The 21,170-nt window shown below is 47.9% G+C and overlaps 1 protein-coding gene across 4 annotated transcripts in view; it reads right to left on the minus strand.

Annotated features, from left to right (window-relative positions):
• TCF7L1 (transcription factor 7 like 1) overlaps nucleotides 1-13,792 on the minus strand; it is a 180,611-nt gene extending 166,819 nt beyond the window's left edge. For 2 of the 4 annotated variants that reach the window (XM_085018781.1, XM_085018780.1), the window contains exons 1-4: nucleotides 13,621-13,792; nucleotides 12,925-13,047; nucleotides 12,778-12,841; nucleotides 12,412-12,539 (exon numbers count right to left, since the gene is read on the minus strand). In XM_085018781.1, coding sequence (XP_084874907.1) covers nucleotides 12,412-12,477 — 66 coding nt within the window. In that variant the 5' untranslated portion in view covers nucleotides 12,478-12,539; nucleotides 12,778-12,841; nucleotides 12,925-13,047; nucleotides 13,621-13,792. Of the gene's footprint in view, nucleotides 1-12,411; nucleotides 12,540-12,777; nucleotides 12,842-12,924; nucleotides 13,249-13,620 lie in introns of those variants that run through there. The other 2 variants (XM_085018779.1, XM_085018778.1) reach the window with 1 other exon arrangement.
• Nucleotides 13,793-21,170: the final 7,378 nt, after the last annotated feature.

Here is a 21,170-nt window from a genome sequence, read left to right on the forward strand (position 1 = left end):
GTCCCAGACCACTTGGCCACATACACTGCTGGTCAGTGCAGCATGCTCCTCCACCCCTCAAGCCTCGGGCTTCTCTCCTGTCTTTCACTGCAAGGTCCGAGAAGCAGCTCACTAAGGTGCTTCCCCCAACTCCAGACTCTCTTTTCAACCCTATCCCCATCCCTTCCTGCATCCACTCTCCTAAGGAGGGTCTGGGACCATGCCCATGAACATGATCTCCTTCCCACTCCGAAGCTTCAGACCGGAGTTCCCGCCATGGCGCAGTGGTTAACAAATCTGACAAGGAACCATGAGGTTGCGGGTTCGATCCCTGGCCTTGCTCAGTGGGTTAAGGATCTGGCGTTGCCGTGAGCTGTGGTGTAGGTCGCAGACACAGCTTGGATCCCGTGTTGCTGTGGCTCTGGTGTAGGACAGCGCTACAGCTCTGATTTGACCCCTAGCCTGGGAACCTCCATATGCTGAAGGAGTGGCCCTAGAAAAGGCAAACACACACACACACACAAAAAAAGAACAGGGAAAAGATCACGTTGTGAAGTTGAAATATGAAGTTTTTCATCTCGCCTATCTCTAAGATGCCTACTATACCACTCTTCTTTGCATGCTACCTAGAAGCATTTCAATAGATAGTATGATTAATTAGCAGTGACTGTGTCCAGTGTACATGCAAACTAATATGCACACATGTATAAGAAAGTAGGGCTCGTCAGGAGTGGGAAGGAGGTAGCAGACCCTATAACCAGTTGCACATGACACTACTACATATTGTGGTACCTAAGGAACCAAGTTACTACCTCAAGATGTCAGAAAGAAGCACAAGGGAAACTGAAAGGGAGAAAAGAGGTTACATGGAGCTGCACGGCAAAGAAACATTAAGACTGCCGTGAACACCCTGTTGGAAACGATAAAGACACCAGTCAAGGCACTGACTCTACCCCAGGCAGAAGCAGTAATTAAAAGTGCCTCCTATTAGGGAGTTCCTGTTGTGGCTCAGTGGGTTACGAACCCAACTATTACCCATGAGGATGCGGGGTTGATCCCTGGTTTTGCTCAGTGGGTTAAGGATCCAGCGTTCCCAAGAGCTGTAGTATAGGTCCCAGACGTTGCTCAGATCCTGAGTTGCTGTAGCTGTGCTGTAGGCTGGCAGCTGCAGCTTCAATTCGACCCCTAGCTTGGGAACTTCCATATGCTGCAGGTGCAGCCCTAAAAATAGCAAAAAAAAAAAAAAAAAAAAGGCAAAAAACAAAAAGTGCCTCCTATTAAAAGACTGGGAATGCCTCCAAAAAGAATGAATGCAGGAGTATTGGGCATTACTCCGTTTTTGCTCATACACCATTTCTTTGTATCTTGCTCCAAATGGCATTTTCACCTTAACATGGCTGTCCACTTTCAGTAGACAGGAAATTCCAGCATTGTGGCCGGAACGATGGCTTTGCCACCTTCTGGAGAGGCAAGTCTGGGCCCCTCAATTACTCTCTCAGTCTCAGCTTCCTTGTGGATCAAAAGAGGTTGTACTATCAGACACACAGGAACAGTTGTAAATGGTGTGACATAGTGCCCTGGAAGGACGCAGGTGCCTACAGGGCTGTGTTTTCAAACACTGATGTTTAAATACTTATTCTGCCAACATTCAACAAATGTCTATGAATCATTCCTCACAGGTCAGGTGTTCAATAAAGAACTATTCTGGAGTTCCCGTTGTGGCGCAGTGGTTAATGATTCCGACTAGGAACCATGAGGTTGCGGGTTCGGTCCCTGCCCTTGCTCAGTGGGTTAACGATCCGGCGTTGCCATGAGCTGTGGTGTAGGTCGCAGACACGGCTCGGATCCCGCATTGCTGTGGCTCTGGCGTAGGCTGGTGGCTACAGCTCCGATTAGACCCCTAGCCTGAGAACATCCCATATGCCGCGGGAGCGGCCCAAGAAATGGCAAAAAGACAAAAAAAAAAAAAAAAAAAAGAACTATTCTGAGGTGCGTTTTCTCCACGGCATTGTTTTCTGCAGGGGTGGCTGTGGATCTCTGAGCTGTGGGGAGGATGAAGCTCCAGGAGGCTCAGCTGAGTTCTGCTTCCATCCCTCTTGACGGCTTGATGTTGGGCAAGCCCACAGTCTCCCTGAGCTTGGGCTCCTCACCAGCGGGGAGAGCTGGATGGTCCCTTCCAGCTCGGAGGGCTGCAGGGTCCCCATGCACAGTCCTTGCACAGGAATCTCAGGGAGGAACGGCCAGGAGGTCCGTGATAAAAATCCAGCTGATTCTGGCGACTCTGCTATATCCTTTTTGGAATATATGGAGAAGAGCATCATTCCAAACATCAGAAATCATTGCTGCCGACAAAGCTGGACTTGTAAAGTGATCAGCTTTTCAGATGGCTCATTCCTACTTCTTTTGCTTTTCTTCCTTATCATCTATTTCTTAATCCTAGTTACTGTCTCTCATTTACACCTTTGTTTTTCCACACACTTTCTAGAGACATTCCTACCAATCATGGCCCCATTCACTTTACGACATATATAAGACATTTATCTAAGTTTAGTGCCTCATAATATGCAGATCTCCAGGAGGGCTTAGCTAGGACCCCTAATGCCTCCTCAACCTCTACCAGTCGGATTCTGAAGCCCCTTATTAATCTTTCCACCATGTAATTGTTTTCAGAAAGAGACCACCTGGAAGATAATTTGGTAAGTGAATGAAAATGCACCAAATTACCTGATTCCTAATTTCAAACCATCACACACACACACACACAGAAAAGGAGTGGGGGAGAGACTGATACACTCTCTGAAATTCTGTGTAAACATTTAGTACTTATTTAACACTCAATTTACTGAAAGAGTTACAGGTGATTGGGACTGATGTTTAATTTACAAGAACTTTGAAAAGCAACTTTTAGGCCATGTTGGAAGATGGTATAAGAAAAGGAATGTATATATATGTATGACTGGATCACTTTGCTATACAGTAGAAATTGGCACAACACTGTAAATCGATACTTTAATAAAAAATTAAAGCAGCCAATTTATAAGCTATTTTATAAAACACACAATAAGGAAATAACATTTGCATGCTTGGTTCACCAGAGCTTGGTTTGTTAACCAAACTATGTTGTAATCCAAATTGCAGGGATGGCGAGAGAGCGAGCCGCCTCCCCTGCCTCCTTCCACGCCAAAGACACCCTTGTGTATTCTCCCAAGCCTCAGTGATTTCAACCAGGAAAAACAGTCCCCAAGTTCAGAAAAGTTCATGTCTATGTCAGTTGATCACCATTTTTTCCTCTCAAGGAGGGCAGCATGTGGGGCTGGGGCTCCTGGGGCCGCCCACTAAAGGTATTTATTTCTTTTTCTTCTCTCAATTTCTTTCTATTGAAGTAGAGTTGATTTGCAATGTTGTGTTAAGTTCTGCTGTACAGCAAAGTGATTCAGTTACACCATTTTTTTAAAATATTCTTTTCCATTATGGTTTATCGTAGGACACTGAATTATAGTTCTCTGTGCTCTACAGTAGGGCCCTGTTGTTTATTCCCTCGTATATAATAGCTTACATCTGCTAACCCCAACCTCCCACTCCATCCTTCCCCCATATCCCTACCCCTTGGCAACCACAGTCTGTTTCTGTCTCATAGATAGGTTCATTTGTGCCATATTTTAGATTCCACATATAAGTGATATCATATGGTATTTGTCTTTCTCTTTCTGACTTACTTCACTTAGTATGATAATCTCTAATTGCATCCACTGAAGGTTATTTCACGCCTCTGGGGCACAGACAGCACTGGCGCACAGCTCAGCTGCCCACACTCCCTTATACAACTGTTTATATGGGAAGGTCCCTTCCCAGGTCCAGTTTGTAAAGTTGGAACAAATCTACCCACCCTCCACATGGACTGATAACTCACATCAGGATTTCTGAACTGGGAAACAAAGGTCAGCTGCCCTTCTCCAGGGAGGGGGAGGAACTAGTGACATTAGGCATGCATGGAAAGTCACGAGGGTGGACTGGGAAGACCCGGACTTTCGACTCACAACCAAGTTCAAATCTGTGTGCTGTCAATTACCAGTTGCATGACCTTGAACAACATACTTGACCTCTACGAGTCTGTCTGTCTGGTGGCAAAATGGGAATAACAAGTGTCTTCTTAGCAGGTCAGAAGCGATGACAAATACTAAGGTTTTAGTGACCACTGCCAAGTCCTTTCCCAGTGGGGTGGGGCTGTCAACACTCTTCAAGAACAGTATCTGGGAGCACCCACTTCACCATACATTTGCCAGCACTGAACGGTCTTGTAAGACAAAACCTTTGTCAACTTGGTAGCCAAAGAATTGGTTGTCTTTTTTTTTTTTTCAGTGGTGGCACCTGCGGCATATGGAAGTTCCCAGGCCAGGGACTGAATCCAAGCCACAGCTGTGACCTACAGTGCAGTGGCATCAACACCAGAACTTTTAACCCACTGTGCCAGGCGGGGGATCAAACCTGAACCTCCACAGTGACCCAAACTACTGCAGTCAGATTCTTAACCCACTGGGCCACAGCGGGAAGGTTCTTGTCTTTATTAGCATTTCTGACTATCTGGGAGGCCAAACATAGTTTCACATACCTAATGGGCATTTGTACCTCCTTCTTTTGTGACTTTATTTATATTTATTTTATATTTATTTTCTACAACTAGGGCGAACACTTGGGGCCTAGTTCCTCCTCTTGATGAAACAGGTTTCTAAACTGCTATAATGCATTTTGGTTGGTTTGTTTGTTTTGTCTTTTGAGGGTCACACGCACAGCCACAGCAACGCAGGATCCAAGCCAAGCCTTCAACCTACACCATAGCTCACGGCAACACCAGATCCTTAACCCACTGAGTGAGGCCAGGGATCCAACCCCTGTGTCCTCTTGGATACTGGTAGGGTTCATTAACTGCTGAGCCATGACGGGAACTCCTATAATGCAGTCTTGAAAGCCTGCACATGACCATTTCCTGTCCTGAGGATCCCAGGTAAATGGAATGATCATCCATTACTTCCAACAAAAACTCTTGAAAAGAGCCATGTCCAGGAAAGCATTTTTATGACTTAATTTTCCAACTCTGAAGTGTATTTCTAGGCTAAAAGTTTACTTCCATGAAAATCCGTAGGCTAGCCACATGATGAAAAGGGAAGATCTAGGGTTCTGAACCTAAAACCTCTAGGTCCTTAAAGGTATCTGGCAGTTGAGGTCTAACTTGGAGCATCTCATAAAGAAGCGGTCCAGTGTCCCCTGTTGTTCCCTGAGCAGCGTACGCAGCATAGAGGAAAAGCCGAGTTCCCTTCACTCCCTCGATGTTCCCTCATTCCCAAATGCCAAGGTTTTGGAAACGGCAATTATGTCATTGTTCCCTAAATCCAATCCAGTTTGGGAGATGACAATAAAACATGGGACATATGAAAACCTCCTCTAAAAATACATTATTAGATTAGCCAATATGGGGCAATTTTTCCCAAGCTTTTAAGCGGTCAGTTCTTTCCCATCCCCAAGGACTTATCACATCCCACATCTGTCCCTGACTGCAAGTGGCTTGTGTTTTGATCCCCTCCTCTAGCTCCCTTCAAAGCCAGCCAGCTCCAGACAATAAAAAGAGGAAACATTTCGCCAGTGTGTCCTATCTCCCAACCAATGCACAAACATTTCACTATTAACATGCAGCTAAAAGGGTCTCGACAAGTCTGGCTCTAGAACTGGGTACCGAGGAAGGGCCTGTGGTCTCCCTACTGCCAACAAACCCCCAGCCAACTTACCCTTGTACTGAGTTGTTCTGAGAATCTCAATGCCATCCAGGCAGCCAATGCGCTGCCCCTCAACTTCTGCAACCCCACCCCTGTATTTTTCTACTTTCCCATCTTCAGCTCTTGGGCTCGTCTGCAAAGTCAGGAGACCAACGCCTACTGTTCAGAGATGCTGCTAGGGAGCATCCTCTGTCTGCAAGCAAAGAGAGACTGACCTTCTTCCCAAAGTTTTCAGTCCCCTCTCCTCTCCTCTCCTCTCATCTTTTTTTTTTTTTTTTTTTAAATGAGCAGAGTCTGCCACCTACGCCACAGCTCCACAATGCCGGATCCTTAACCCACTGAGCAAAGCCAGGGATCAAACTCGCATCCTCCTGGATACTAGTTGGGTTTGTTACCACTGAGCCACAATACGAACTCCCCACCCCTCTTCTCGTCCATTCACAGTCCACCCTGCCCTCTGACCCCTCCAAACAAGTGCCCCTTCCAGCATCCTGCATGGACTCTCCTTGCCACAGCCCTTCTTAAATGGGTTGTCCATTTAAGACATTTAAGATGCTGGTTTTCCAACATCTTCCGGGTTACACAGACAGGAAGTGAAGTATGTAAGGCAGGCAGGGGCAGGGAGGAGGCTGCTCACAGTGTGGCTAGGGGTCGAATCGGAGCTGTAGCTGTTGGCCTGCACCACAGCCACAGCAATGCAGGATCCAAGCCACATCTGTGACCTACACCACAGCTCATGGCAATATCAGAGCCCTAACTGGAGTTCCCGTTGTGGCTCAGTGGTTAACGAATCCCACTAGGAACCATGAGGTTGCGGGTTCGGTCCCTGGCCTCGCTCAGTGGGTTAAGGATCCAGCGTTGCTGTGAACTGTGGTGTAGTTTGCTGAGGTGGCTCGGATGCCGCCTTGCTGTGGCTCTGGTGTAGGCTGGCGAATAGCTCTGATTGGACCCCTAGCCTGGGAACCTCTGTATGCCTCGGGAGCAGCCCTAGAAATGGCTAAAAGACAAATATATATACCAGAGCCCTAACCCACTGAGCAGGGCCAGGGATCGAACCCATGTCCTCATGGATACTAGTCGGGTTCATTACTGCTGAGTCACAATGGGAACTCCTCTGCCGCCTCTTGAATAAGACCAGATTCCTTCACTGGAATTTAAGATTTAGCTCCTTATCTTTCCAAACAAATGGAAGAACTTGCCTTTCCCCAAATGGCCCTACGCCTTCCCTCCCTCCATGCTTTCGCTTTCCCTGTGGTGACATCTACCTCAAGACGGGGTGAATAACTTCCACTTTTCACTCTAAATACCTTTGTATTGTTTGCATTTTTTTTAATATAATTAAGGAGAATTACTTGAATTGAAGAATGATGAGTTTCAGGGACCAGTTTAAAACAACCTCCTTTACCTGCCTTCCTTGATCATGTCAGCCCAAGACAATTTTTCTTTTTATTCTGAAAATTCTTTTCTGAACTTTATTGACTCTTAACATGGACTTCCTATTATAATGGCCAACATTAACATTAGTAATACTAAGAAAATAAAAATAAAAATAAATAAAAACATTAGTAATACTAACATTACTTCTACCTAACTCAATTTTTAAGTCCTTCAGGGCAAAGCTGGGTTTAATTCATCCTAAAGCTCACAGTCCCTTTGTCGTTGTCCATGATAGGTCCTCAATAAATATCAGATGAAGTCGAGGACTTTATCTTAAGGATGCCAATTGAACTCCCCCAGTTTAGCAAGCAAAACCTGGCTCTAAATAGGAATATAAGTAGGATCTTTTTTTTTTTTTTTTTTTTTTTTTTTGGCCCCACCTGTGGCATGTGGAAATTCCCAGGCCAGGGATCAAACTGTGCCACAGCAGTAACCAGAGCCACAGCAGTGACAATGCCAGATCCTTAACCCACTGGGCCACCAGGGAACTCCATTAGAAGGATCTTTACATTATGGACTTTCCAGTAAGTTAACCATTTCAATTCTTTTTTATGCCACAAATGTTGGGTAACTTTGCACATCACTGCAAAGGCTGGAACACTCTGCATTGCAGGTTATACTGTGTGTGAGTGTGTGTGCATATACACGCACTAGCCTACTTTCTCCTCAAGATTCCCTCAAAGTGAGATTAACAAAGAATGAGACCAACCTCTAACTTTCCAAAATTATAGCGGAGCAAGCAAGTATGCCCTGTCAGAGTCACCCGCCCAAAGAAAAAGGACTGACAGGGTTTGAGTCCCTCCACAGAGTTTGTCACCAAAACTTTGGCAACACACGCAGGGCCCTTGTAAATGCTCATTCCATGTGAAAAGCCCTCTTCAAATCCTGAGTTATATTTAGCAAAAAAATGGAACCGAAGTTATATTTAGATGAAAGGGCTTAAAAGAATTTTACCAAAAGCAGTGTTTATGCTGATCTTCCAAAAGAAAAGGTTTTACTTAGCTTTTACACGCAACTCCCAACAACGGAAAACTTCTCATAAAGATTTCTGCTTGGGTTCCTTTGTGTCAGAAAGGAAACAGGAGCACCCAGAATATGGGAAAAAATGCCCGGGGGATACGGTGGAATGGAAGGATTTAAAAACGGGCCCACATTTGGAAGACAATAATCTCATAGAGAAATCTGAGTTGAGATGGTCTGAGAAATGTGTGAATAACTTGGTGCCTGAGATGCACCACAGCAGCTCTAAAATGCATAAACTACACACTTATACATAAGCTATAGAGATTTATACAGAACTACAGATTTCCTCAGCAACTCTACCTGGAAGTGCTCTTTGCCCAGTGTCATGAGCGCTCACATTGTGGTCCCAGTCAGACCCCTCTCTGTCACTTCGGAGCTTGCTGACCGAACCACATGCTGCATTTTCTTTGGGGTTCTGATGAGTCCAGCTTTTTTTTTTTTGTCTGTTATTTTAGGGCCGCACCCATGGCATATGGAGGGTCCCAGGCTAGGGGTCTAATCTGAGCTGCTGCTGCCAGCCTACACCACAGCCACAGCCACACCAGATCTGAGCCATGTCTGCGACCTACACCACAGCTCATGGCAACGCCAGATCCTTAACCCACTGAGCAAGGCCAGGGATCAAACCCACAACCTCATGGTTCCTAGTCAGATTCGTTTCCACTGCACCACGACAGGAACTCCGAGTCCAGCTATTTTTGTCATCCGCTTTCTCCTGGGTTGACTTATATTTTCCTAAGAAAATCCTAGTCGACTACACCGACGTGGTTTAGCGAACTGGTGAAGCCTTTTCCTGAATCAATGTATAATTCCGGTGACTGTCGGAAGGAGTGAAAGATGGTCTGTGGCGGTTCTTCCTCTCTTTAGGCCACAGGGTCCAGATGAGAATGAATCACAGTTCAGAGGCTTGGCACACACCCCGGGTTAAGGGGACCTCTTCTCTAAAGAGCCTCAGGAAGAGGCCACTTCCCAGCCTCCCAGCCAAACCAGAGTGGAGGGCAAAGGTAAGGCCTGGGGAGGCGGCTGGGGCCAGAGACTGGAGGACTGGCCAGCCCCTAGTTGTCCCAGAAGGAATTTTGCCAGTGGGGAGGGTACTGCGGCCCTGCTGCTTGCTATTCCTAGGGTCAATTAATACCCTGAAAACACTCCAGCCAGACCTTACTTTTGCCTCTGGTTTGGTATTTCCAGAAAGTTTGAGCCAGAAGAGGACTGAGGTCACCCAATTTTACACCACTTATAGGCCTTAGAGCAGCAAGGCCTCAAGTTGTGAAATTTAGAGGTGAAACCAAAAAAGACCGAGGCTGCTAAAAAAGACAGCAGATCAGATATTCTGGGCAGCACCCCCTCACCCCTCAGCCACCTTCCTCCTCCCCCGTATCGATCTACATTCATTTTACAGGACCCCATGGAGGGCCACTCTGTCTATACCTTTGGTTTGCCTACAGTGAGAATCACATTAATTACATTAGTATGATCATCCGGAGGAAAAGCACCATCTCAGTCCCACAGTCCAGACAATCAAGTGCTTAAGTGTTTCCTCGTTTGCTTGCTTTCCTAACAGTCACTGACCCCCAAGGATAAAGTCAAATTAGCAGGTGCCACTGAGCTGATCTAACTGCAGGAAACTTCAATGAACTTTGCAACCAGACTGGTCAAAGCCCAATGACAGGCACCCACGGGGCACAGAAACGAGAAGGACACTGAACCTACTTCTACGAGGACAATTCGCCCATGAGATACGCTGGAAGTATCAGAGTGGGACAGGACCTGTGAAGTCCCTCATGAAGGATCACCAGCAAGTGAGTCGAGGCTCCAAAAGGAGAATGGTGACCGGGGCCCAGGCAGGGAACAGCTGCAGGGATGAGCAGGGACAGTCAGAAGCAGATGGAGGGGAAAGGTCGACTTCCTAAGGAGGACTCCAGAAATCCCCCGCAGGCCTGGATTTAGGAATCAGGAATCCCCCAGACCAAAAAGAATCAGCCTCTGGAAGCGCGTAGGCAAAAAAGAACATGTAAGAGGATAGAAAGAAGGGTGGTAGAAAATGGTAGAAGGAAGGAGGGGACTGACACAAAAATCTGTCTCACTTGGGCGCTTGAGGGGAGGGGGAAGAGCGGCATCTCAAGACAGGCAGTTGTCACCACTCCAAGGGGTAGAATCAAAATGTCCTAGTGAGAAATGGGTAGGGGAGAGTAACAGCCAGCTTCAGTGAAACAACTGGTCATATGTGGAATATTTCTGGTGACTTTATCTATACCAGGACCTGGATCTGTGCTGACTCACAAAAATGCCAAACTCCTCTTCCCAGACATCTAAAGGTAAAAATGGAAAGGAAAAAAAAAACAAAAAAAGACTTTTTTTTGGTCTTTTTAGGGCCGCACCCTCGGCATATGGAGGTTCCCAGGCTAGGGGTCTAATCGCTGCTGTAGCTGCCGGCCTACACCACAGCCACAGCAACGCCAGATCTGAGCTGCGTCTGTGACCTACACCACAGCTCACAGCAACACCAGATCCTTAACACACTGATCGAGGCCAGGGAAACGAACCTGAGACCTCATGGATCCTAATCTGGTTAGTTAACCACTGAGCCATGAAGGGAACGTCGAGAAAAGAGACTCTTGATAGTGTAACCTTCTCACACAGTTATAGAAACTCGACTAAAACTTTGAGAACCGAGCACACCTGCAGGTGTGCAAGAGAATTCCTGAAAACCTAAACAAAGTTGCTGCAACTTGTTTTGCTTAACTTTTACTCCCTCCTTTTTTCTTTTAATATGAATGAGAAGAAGCAACAGCCAGATGCCCACACTCAGCTCATGTTCAGAACTTATATTCAGGACTTTGGGAATGTTCCCAGACAAGGCCAAAGATGTAGGGTCTTCCCTGCTTGAAAGGTTAGGGCTGTGTGGTCCCCTCTAGGTTGGTCAGAGTCCTCAACCTTCACTCCCACACACCAACTCGCCAAGAGAGCTCCAACACTGACCGCTGAAGCAAATGCCTCCCCTCTCCCTGGCCACTGTACCATGACAGCCGGGCTGGTCCATTCAGCACCACCTTTTCCAGGCGGTCCTTTAATTATGATCGTGATTTAAGGACAGCTTGAGCATAAAGTGAACTTGTAGGGCCAGCTCCTAAGACGCCAAACACCTCCCACCCTGAATCAAGCACGAACAGGCAGGCACTGGGAAACTGGGCAGGAAGCAAAGAGAGTCACTATGGTGCCCGTGGCGCCCAAGCGGCTACGGCGAAAGAGCCTGGCGCATAGTAGGCAGACGTTAACCCAAGATCTGCCACCCGTTCTAGCACCTGGGCAGGGGGCCGTGGGGTGAGGTGGCAGTTCAGGGGACAAAAAAGCTTGGCAGTCCCCGGGCTGCGCCCCTTGCGACGCGGGGGGCGGGAGTTAGAGCCCGGGAGGGGGCGAAGGAATCCTCCCTCATTTGCACGTCGTCTGGGTCCCGGTCAATTTGCTTAATCACGACTCTAAATGCCAGCGCGCAGCACACAATGCGCGCCCATTAACAGGTTTAAAGTGTCGCAGCGCTCGCTTTAAATGAGAAAAGCCGGCAACAAAGGGGGAAAAAGCCAAGTTCCTCAACTTGAAGAATGTCTCGATTCGCCCTCGAAATCGTCTCGGCGAGTTTGCAATCCCGAGCTCTACAGAAAAGTTGAGGCCGGCGCGCGAGGGCTTGGAGGCGGTGGGGTGGGGTGGGGTGGGGGTGCGGTTGTGAATAACCCGCCACGAACACTGGATTTCTTAGGAACCAACTCACAGCTGCCCAGCGAAAACCGGAGTCGTAGAGTAACGTCTCCAATCCAGGTCCCCCGGCCCCATTGCCCAACTGCCAGGGAAAGCTGACCGATTTCCAGGAAGGAAGCACGACCACCTCTCCTCTCCAGCCCAACCAGCACATATCCAAGCTTTCCTTGAGTGCGAGTCCAGAATTTTGGAGTCCAAGAAAGCTCCCAGAAGTGAATCCTCAAAGCCGCTCCCCAGCAAAAGAGGAGAATGTAAAGGAACTTTCCTTTCAACCAGGCACTGCCCAGCGCAGCCTCACCCTCGACCTCCAGAGCAGTTCAACTCCGTGAGCAAGTTCTGCCCAGGATCCACACCGGACGGCCCCATCCCCCACCCCGTCGCCAAGCCCGGGGGGCGCATCTCGGAGGCCCCCGCGGTCCACTAGCCCCGGCGCGGCCGTACAGGCACTCACCGTGCGCGCTCCTCCGGGAGACAGGGGTCCGTTGGGGAGGTACGGGCTGCTCAAGTCCGGGATCATCAGGAACGGGTACCCAGGATAGGGGGGGCCCTTAAAGAATGCGCCGTCCTGGGGCCTTCGTACTGCGGGAGAGACCCAGGCGGGGGTGAGGCCGGGGCCCCCGGAACAGCGCTGCGGCAGGGGACCCGGAGCGGGGACAGGGACCCAAGCACCCCCCTCGCGCGCCCCAGGACGGCTGCAGCCTACAGCGGAGGAGAGCAGGGGGGCAGCCACGGGGGAGAGGGGGGATCACAGGCGGCCTGGGCTGAGGCGCCCAGCGCCTCGGGGAGGAGAATGGGGGCTGCACGGGCCGGCACGTACCTTCGGCGAAATAGTCCCGCGGCTTCTGGAAAGCGTCCCGGGCGGGCTGCGGGCGCCTCTCCGCCTGCAGAGGAGACACAAAGGCGAGGGCGGGTGAGCGGGCGCGGAGCCGGGGTCCCCCGGGATCGGCCACTGGAGCCTCCTCACCTCCGAGTCCGAGCTGCTGCTCTGGTTCTCCGACTCGTTGACCAGAGACGACTTGACCTCATCCAGATCCCGCTGAGCCGAGGCACTGTCGCTGCTCGGCTCCTGCTCCTCGCCCCCCTCGTCCTGGAAGGGGATCAGCTCGTCGTTGGCCCCGAGGTCGTCCCCTCCGCCGGCCGCCCCGGCGCCCGAGCCGCCGCCGCCGCCGCCGCCTCCCCCGCCGCCGCCGCCGCCGCCGAGCTGGGGCATGGTGGGGCCGCGGGCCGGGGCCGCCGCTCTCGGAGCCCCTGGCCGCCCGCGCCCGGCCCGGCCGGGCACCCGCCCCTCCCTCCCTCCCGCTCGCCGGCCCGCTTCGTTAGCCGCCGCGGCGGCCGCAGCCACAAAGTTTGACAGGGCGTGGCCCGGCGGGAAGCGGGGCTGCGCGGCGGGGCCGGGGCGGGGGAGGCTGGGCTCGGGCCCCTACAGCAGAGCAGAGCCCAGGTCTCCCCAACTCGCCGCCGCCTGCTCCGCCGGGGCGTCCCAGCGCCTGGCCCGCTGGGGAGGGGCGAGCGGGGAAGGAAGGAGGGACCGGCGCGCGGGGTAGGGGGGCCGGAGGGAGGAGCCCCGGCTGCAAGCTGACACCCGCGCGCCTCTCGGAACCCGGAGAGCTCCGGCGCGCACACACTCTCGCATTCACACTCGCAAGCCGCTGGCTCACACCTTCCGGGGCTGCACCTCCCCGCAGCGCGCACGGCTCTCGCCCGCAAACTCGCCAGGACCCCCAGTACGCACCCCGGCGACCCTGCCCCCACCCTCCCGCCGACCACTCGAGTTCGGCCCCCACCCTTAGGCATCCTCCTAACTTTCTTCTCGAGAATCCCCAGAACTCCGCACTCGCTCCACACCCCCTCCCACTATATCGGCTCGCTGGCTGGGCGGCACTGCCCCCTGCGGGAAAGCTTTGGACCCACAGACGGCTAGGGACAAGGTGCCTGGAGTCCTCCCAGCGCCGGATCGCTCCTGGCCCGGTCTCCCTCACTGGCTGCGTAGGTCAGGGGCTTGGGGAAATGAATGGCATCCGGAATATGTCCGGCGACCTTCAGCTCTTCTTTTCTGGGGAGTTCCCTAACGCTCTCCACCCCACCCCACCCTAGGCCAGGTTTTCGACTTTGTTCAGGTGAGCAGAGTCACCCCCGCCGAAATCCCAAAGATCGCCTTCACCTCATAGTTTCGGACTAGGTCCTTAGTTGAATAACTCACGTCTTGGGTTCAGAAGGAATTCTGATTTGGTTCGTTGTAAAGGAAAATTGTCGGCCCGTTGATCTCTGAAGTGTTCACGAAGCTATCTCAGGAGCCAATGAGCGTGTGAAAAATGCCCAGCCAGCCTCGTGCTTAAATGCCTCCTGTAACAACAGTAAAATATCCCTCCAACCAGTTTGGGAAAGTCTGACAAAGTGGATCCTATCAAGGGGAAGCTGTTGGTGAGAGCCTCCGTTTTAAAAGTAGACTGGGGAGGAGTTCCTTTTGTGGCTTAGCGTGACTAGCATCCCTGAGGACTCTGGTTCTATCCTTGGCCCCGCTCAGTGGGTTAAGGATCCAGCTTTGCCATGAGCTGTGAGGTAGGTGGCAGATGTGGCTCGAATCTGGCGTTGCTAGTGTTGCTGGCAGCTGCAGTTCCAATTCAAACCCTAGCCTGGGAATCTCCATAAGCCAGGGGGTGCAACCCTAAAAAGACAAAAATAAATAAATAAAGGTAATATAAAAGCAGACCGGAAGGCAGAGTGGGTATGCCTAAAACCACTTTAAACACACCTGACAGAGGAGTTTTTTCCAGCAATGTGTATACACACAAAGTCAAAGGAACCAGGAAAGTTCAAAGCAGCAGGGAGTTTGGTAAAAAGAATTCTGGGTCTTCCTTACAGTGAGAGTCTGTGTATCAACCAGGTTAAGAGAAGGAGTCGCCCGCACAATCCTGGAATGATTTTGGAGAAACACCTTTCAGTGAAAATGTATATGATACCTTCATTTTTGTGCACTAAAGATGACACGCTAGTAGCCTAGCCATCAAGGATCTTACACTGTGACTGCTGTGGTACATGTTCCATCCGGGGCAGGGCACTGTTGGAATCCCAGGATGTGGCCCAAAAAAGACATGCTCCTATTTTCTTCTTCATAGGAAAATGTCTGAGAAGATGCACACCAAATTATTATCAATAAATATTTCTGGGAAAGAAAATAAGTGAGAGGAGAGGGACAGTTTTGTTTTTTACTCTCTACATAGTTTACTGTTTACAATAAGCAGATTGCTGTATCTATATTTTCACACAATTAATATGTGAATGTAGTCCCATAAAACTTCTTCAAACAATAGAGATAAATCTCTAGCAGTACCTTGGAGTAAAAAGTTTCTCTTTCCCCCACCTCCTTCCCACACCTCCCTCCAATTACTCACTGTCACTGGTTTGGTGGATAGAATCCCAGACATTTTCTTAGACAGTTATGTAGACGTGTAAACATATACAAATACTCAGATTTACTTTCATGCAAATAGAAATACACTGTTTATAGTATTGCATGATATTTCATTGTTCTGAAGGTTTTTCATGTGGCCCACAAACATATGAGAAACCTATTGTATTAGTTAAAAGTCCGAAGGTTTTTCATGTGGCCCACAAACATATGAGAAACCTATTGTTTTAGTTTCGCATGATTACTGTAACACATCACTGCAAATTCGGTGGCTTAAAACACCAGAAATGCATTCTCTCACTGTTCTGGAGGCCGGAAGTCCAAAATGAGTTTCACTAAATCAAAATCAAGGTGTTGGCAGGGCCATGTTCCCTCTGAGGCTCCAGGGAGAATATACCCTTTACTTCTTCCAGCTTCTGGTAGCTGCTGGCACTCCTGCAATCTCATCACTCCAGTTTCTGTGGCCACATTGCCTTTTCCTTCATCACATCTCTCTCCGCCTCCTTCTTATAAAGAAGGACACTGTAATGTCATTTATGGTCTACCCAGATTATCTTGGAGATTTCCCCATCAAGATCCTTAACTTAATCACACCTGCAAGGACCCCTTTTCCTTATAATGTTCATAGGTTCCAGGGATTAGTACATGGACATACATTTGGGAGTGGGCCGTTGTCAACATATTACACCCATCAACCTCAAAGAAATGAAAATTGAAATGGCACAGAGATACCATTTTTCATCTACCAGATTGGCAAAGGTAGAAATGAATAGTAACACTCAGCACTGGCCCTTATGCTGAGAAACATAACCACTGCTGGGTATGCCCTTGTGTAACATTTCTGAAGGGAAGTTTGGCAATAGCTATGAAAAATCTTTATTTATTTATTTATTGCCTTTTTCTAGGGCTGCTCCCGTGGCATATGGAGGTTCCCAGGCTAGGGGTCTACCCAGAACTGGGTAGCCACCAGCCTACGCCAGAGCCACAGCAACGCAGGAACCCAGCCATGTCTGCAACCTACACCACAGCTCACGGCAACGCCGGATCCTTAACCCACTGAGCAAGGCCAGGGATTGAACCCACAACCTCATGGTTCCTAGTTGGGTATGTTAACCACTGCACCACGATGGGAACTCCTATGAAAAATCTTTAAAAGTGTAAAGTGTAGGAGTTCTCCTCGTGGCTCAGCGGTAACAAACCGGACTAGGGTCCATGAGGGCACAGGTTCAATCCCTGGCCCTGCTCAATGGGTTAAAGATCCTGCATTGCTGTGAGCTTTGGTGTAGGTCGGAGAATTGGTTCGGATCTGGCGTTGCTGTGGCTACACTGTAAGCCGGCAGCTGCAGCTCTGATTCCACCCCTAGCCTGGGAACTTCCATATGCGGGGGGTGTGGCCCTAAAAAGAAAAAAAAAGTGTAAACACTTTGACTCATCTCGGTGCTTCTAGGATTTTTTGTTGTTGTTGTTCTGCCCTCCAGGCATGCAGAAGTTCCCTGGAGTGCGATCAAACTGTGCCACAGCAGTGACAATACCGGATCTTTAACCACAAGGCCACCAGGGAACTCTTTTTTTTTCTTGGATTTTCTACTAAAGAAATAACCAGGGACACAGGAAAACCTATACAAGTGTCTTTATCACAGAGAAAAGCTGGAAATAACCTCAAGGTCCCCAAAGAGGACCTTAAATTACTGATTTAATCTCTTCATTTGTTATGTTTATTCAGATTTTCTATTTCTTTTTGAGTCCATTTTGGCAATTTTGTCTATCTAGGAAGTGGGTCATTTCATCTAGGTGGTCCAGTTTGTAGGAATACAATTAATCTTACAATTATAATCTATAATTCTCTTAAGATTCTTTTTATATCTATAAATTGTTAGCAATGTCCCCTCTTTCATTCCTTAGTAATTTGAGTCTTCTCTTTTTTTCTTGGTCAGTCAAGCTAAATGTTTGCCAATTTTTTTTTTTTTTTTTTTTGGCCATGTATGCATGCAACGGGTTGAACCCAAGACACAGCAATGACCCAAGATGCTGCAGTGACAACACCAAATCCTTAATTTGCTGCTCCATAAGGGAACTCCAAATGTTTGTCAATTTTGTTGATCTTAAAAAAAAAAGCAACTTAGGAGTTCCTATTGTGGTGCAGTGGAAAAGAATCCAACTAGTAACCATGAGGTTTTGGGTTCGATCCCTGGCCACACTCAGTGAGTTAAGGATCCAGCATTGCAGGGAGCTGTGGTGTAGGTCACAAACATGGCTTGGCTCCTGCATTGCTATGGCTGTGGCTGGCAGCTGCAGCTCCCATGTGACCCCTAGCCTGGAAACTGGGAAGCTCTATATGCCACAATTGCAGACCTAAAAAGTCAAAAAAAAAAAAAAAAAAAAAAAAACTTAGATTTTAATTGATTTTCTCTCTATATATATGTGTGTGTGTGTGTATGTGTACTTTTTTTTCCTATTGTCTTTTTAGGGCTGCTCCCTCGGCATATGGAGGTTCCCAGGCTAGGAGTCTAATCAGAGCTACAGCTGCCAGCCTACACCAGAGCCACAGCAATGCAGATCCAAGCCACATCTGTGACCTACACCACAGCTCACGGCAACGCCGGATCCTTAACCTACTGAGCAAGACCAGGGATTGAACCCGAAATCTCACGGTTCCTAGTGAGATTCGTTTTTGCTGCGCCGCGACAGGAACTCCTGATTTTCTATATTTTTAAATCTTGTATTTCATTTACCTCCATTCTTTAGTAATTCTTCATTTGCTTTGGATTTAGTTTGCACTTCTCTTTCCAGTTTATAAGGTGAAAGTTTAAGTTTTTCATTTGAGGTTTTTCTACTTTTGGGGGGAGGGGGCAGCTGTACCCATGGCATGAGGAAGTGCCAGGGTCAGGGATCAAACCCACACCACAGCAGTAACTAGAGCCACAGCAGTGACAACACCAGCTCTTAAACCTAGTGAGGCTCCAGGGAGCTCCATCTACTTTTTAATATAGGCATTTATAGCTATAAATTTCTCTTTAAGCACAGCTTTCGCTGCATCTCACAAGTCTTGGTTTGTTGTGTCTTCATTTTCATTTATCTTAAAGTATTTTCTGATTTTCCTTTTCATTTTCTTTTTTTTTTTTTTTTTTTTTTTTGTCTTTTGTCTTTTTGTTGTTGTTGTTGTTGTTGTTGTTGCTATTTCTTGGGCCGCTCCCGCGACATATGGAGGTTCCCAGGCTAGGGGTTGAATCGGAGCTGTAGCCACCGGCCTACGCCAGAGCCACAGCAACGCGGGATCCGAGCCGCGTCTGCAATCTACACCACAGCTCACGGCAACGCCGGATCGTTAACCCACTGAGCAAGGGCAGGGACCGAACCCGCAACCTCATGGTTCCTAGTCGGATTCGTTAACCACTGCGCCACGACGGGAACTCCTCCTTTTCATTTTCTTTGACCTAATTTTTATTCAAAAGTGCATTGTTTAATTTTCACATATTGGTGAGTGTCCCAAATTTTCTTTCTATTACTAATTTCTAATTTCACTTCATTGTGATTGGAGAATATACTTTATATTATTTCCACACTTGCTTTTTTGGGGGTCTTTTGGGGGCGCACCTGCAGCATATGGAAGTTCCCAAGCTAGGGGTTGAATCTGAGCTGCAGCTGCTGGCCTACACTACAACCACAGCCACAAGGGATCCAAGTGGTGTCTTCCACCCACACCACAGCTCACGGCAATGCCAGATCCTTAACCCTCTGAGCAAGGCCAGGGATGGAACCTGCATCTTCCTGGATGCTGGTCAGATTCGTTTCCACTGAGCCATGATGGGAACTCCTATTTCCACACTTTTAAACTCATTGAGGTTTGTTTAATGGGCTAACATATGGTCTATCTTGAAAATGTTCCATATGCATTGGAGAAGTTTTATTCTTTGGTTGTTGGGAGGAGTATTTTGTAGATGTCTGCCATTCAAATCAATTTTTTTTGTTGTTGATTTCCTGTCTAATTTTTCTACCTATTATTGAAAATCGAGTATTGAAATTTCCAGCTAGTATTGTTGAATTATCTATATCTCTTTCACTTCTGTTATTTTTTTGCTTCATGTATTTTGGAGCTCTTGGTTAGCTGTATGTGTGTTTATAATTGTTATATATTCTTAATGGATTATGCAGCAGCTCTTTGTAGCAGAAAAAGTGGTTTTGAATTCCACCATTATTGACAAATACCACAAATGTTAAGATGTGATATTTATCGGTGAAATCTGTTGACTCACCAGCCTGGATATGGATGTTGCTGATTTTATTTTATTATTTTTTCTTTTTGGGCCGCTCCATGGTCTGGGGGTTTCAAGGGGCCAGGGATCAGATTTGAGCCACAGTTGCAACCTATGCTACAGCTCTCGCCTCACCAGCTCCTTCAACCCACTATGCCCGGCCCAAAATCAAACCTGTGTCCTGGTGCTGCAGAGATGCCACCAACCCCACTGTGCTGTAGTGGGAACTCTGGATATTGTTGATTTTAGTGTATTACATAAAACCTTTTTGGCATCATGTGACTGTCATCAGAATAGTGCTTTATTGTATTTTGGGGGAACAGAATCTCTCCATTTTTGCACACTGTATTGCATTTTAGAATTCAGTCAATTCTAATCTTATATCTGGTATTATTAGATTCTCACCAAGAGTATGACCCTTTTTCTTCCTGGGCAAGAAGTCCTGCTACTAAATAATTTGCTTTTGGAGATTTTTTACTGTTTGTGACATTTTTTCTTAAATGAAAACTTTGTTCTGTTTGGAGATTCCAGTAGCCATTTACAATAATTAGCCCCTTTATTGGTCAAAGAGCTGTTACTTGTAGTTAAGCACCCTTCAACTTTGGATCCTGCTGTAGACATTCATATGTTAAATTGTAAGGCCCAAGGTGATTATCTGGATATGGGAATTTGGGGAGGATATTAGATCACGAAGGTGGGGCCCTCATCAATGAGATTAGGGCTGTTATAAGAGACTCTTCTGGAGTTCCTGCTGTGGTGCAGCTGGTTAAGGATCCGTGTGGTCTCTGCAGCAATGCAGTTCGATTTGATCCCCAGGCCCAGAGTGTGGGTTAAGGATCCAATGTTGCTGCAGCTGTGGTGTAGGTCACAGCTAAGGCTCAGATTCAGTCTCTGGCCCTGGAACTTCCAGATGCCGAGAGTGAAGCCGAGAGAGAGAGAGAGAGAGAGAGAGAGAGAGAGAGAGAGAGAGAGAGAGAGAGAGAGAGAGAGAGAGAGGAGAGAGAGACCTTTCCTTTCCCTTTACTTCTACACAGTGAAAAGACAGACAGCTGGCTATGAACCAGGAAGTGGGTCTCACGGAATCCGCTAGTGCCTTGATCTTGAACTTCCCAGCCTCTGGAACTATAAGAAATAAATTTCTACTATTTACAAGCCACTTGGGTCTAAGAGAATGTGTTACAGCCGCCCAAATGGACTAAGATAGGCCAGGCCATTGCTGACTGTGCACAAAGGAATAGAACACCTCAAATTACCAGCCCATGTAAAACCCATTTATAAATGTCTTTCGCCATAAAGATGAACTTTTCTCTCTTTTTTTGGCAGCACCTGCAGCATGCGGAAGTTCCCAGACCAGGAACTGAACCTGCACCACTGTAATGATAATGTTGGATCCCCAACTGCTAGGTCACCAGGGAACTCCAAGATGAACTCTTTTATGTCTTTGTTTAGAAGACTGAAAATCTTCACCCTTAACTTGATCAGAATGGCCTATAAACCTAGGCCGGAATCCTCCTTTTGCATACTCTGTCTTCAAAAATTATTGTTTTG

The sequence above is a fragment of the Sus scrofa genome, chromosome 3, assembly GCF_054392235.1.
Source record: "Sus scrofa isolate SSC_HxYL_T2T_F1_AM1 chromosome 3, Sscrofa_HxYL_maternal_Yorkshire_Landrace_v2.0, whole genome shotgun sequence".
Classification (NCBI taxonomy): domain Eukaryota; kingdom Metazoa; phylum Chordata; class Mammalia; order Artiodactyla; family Suidae; genus Sus; species Sus scrofa.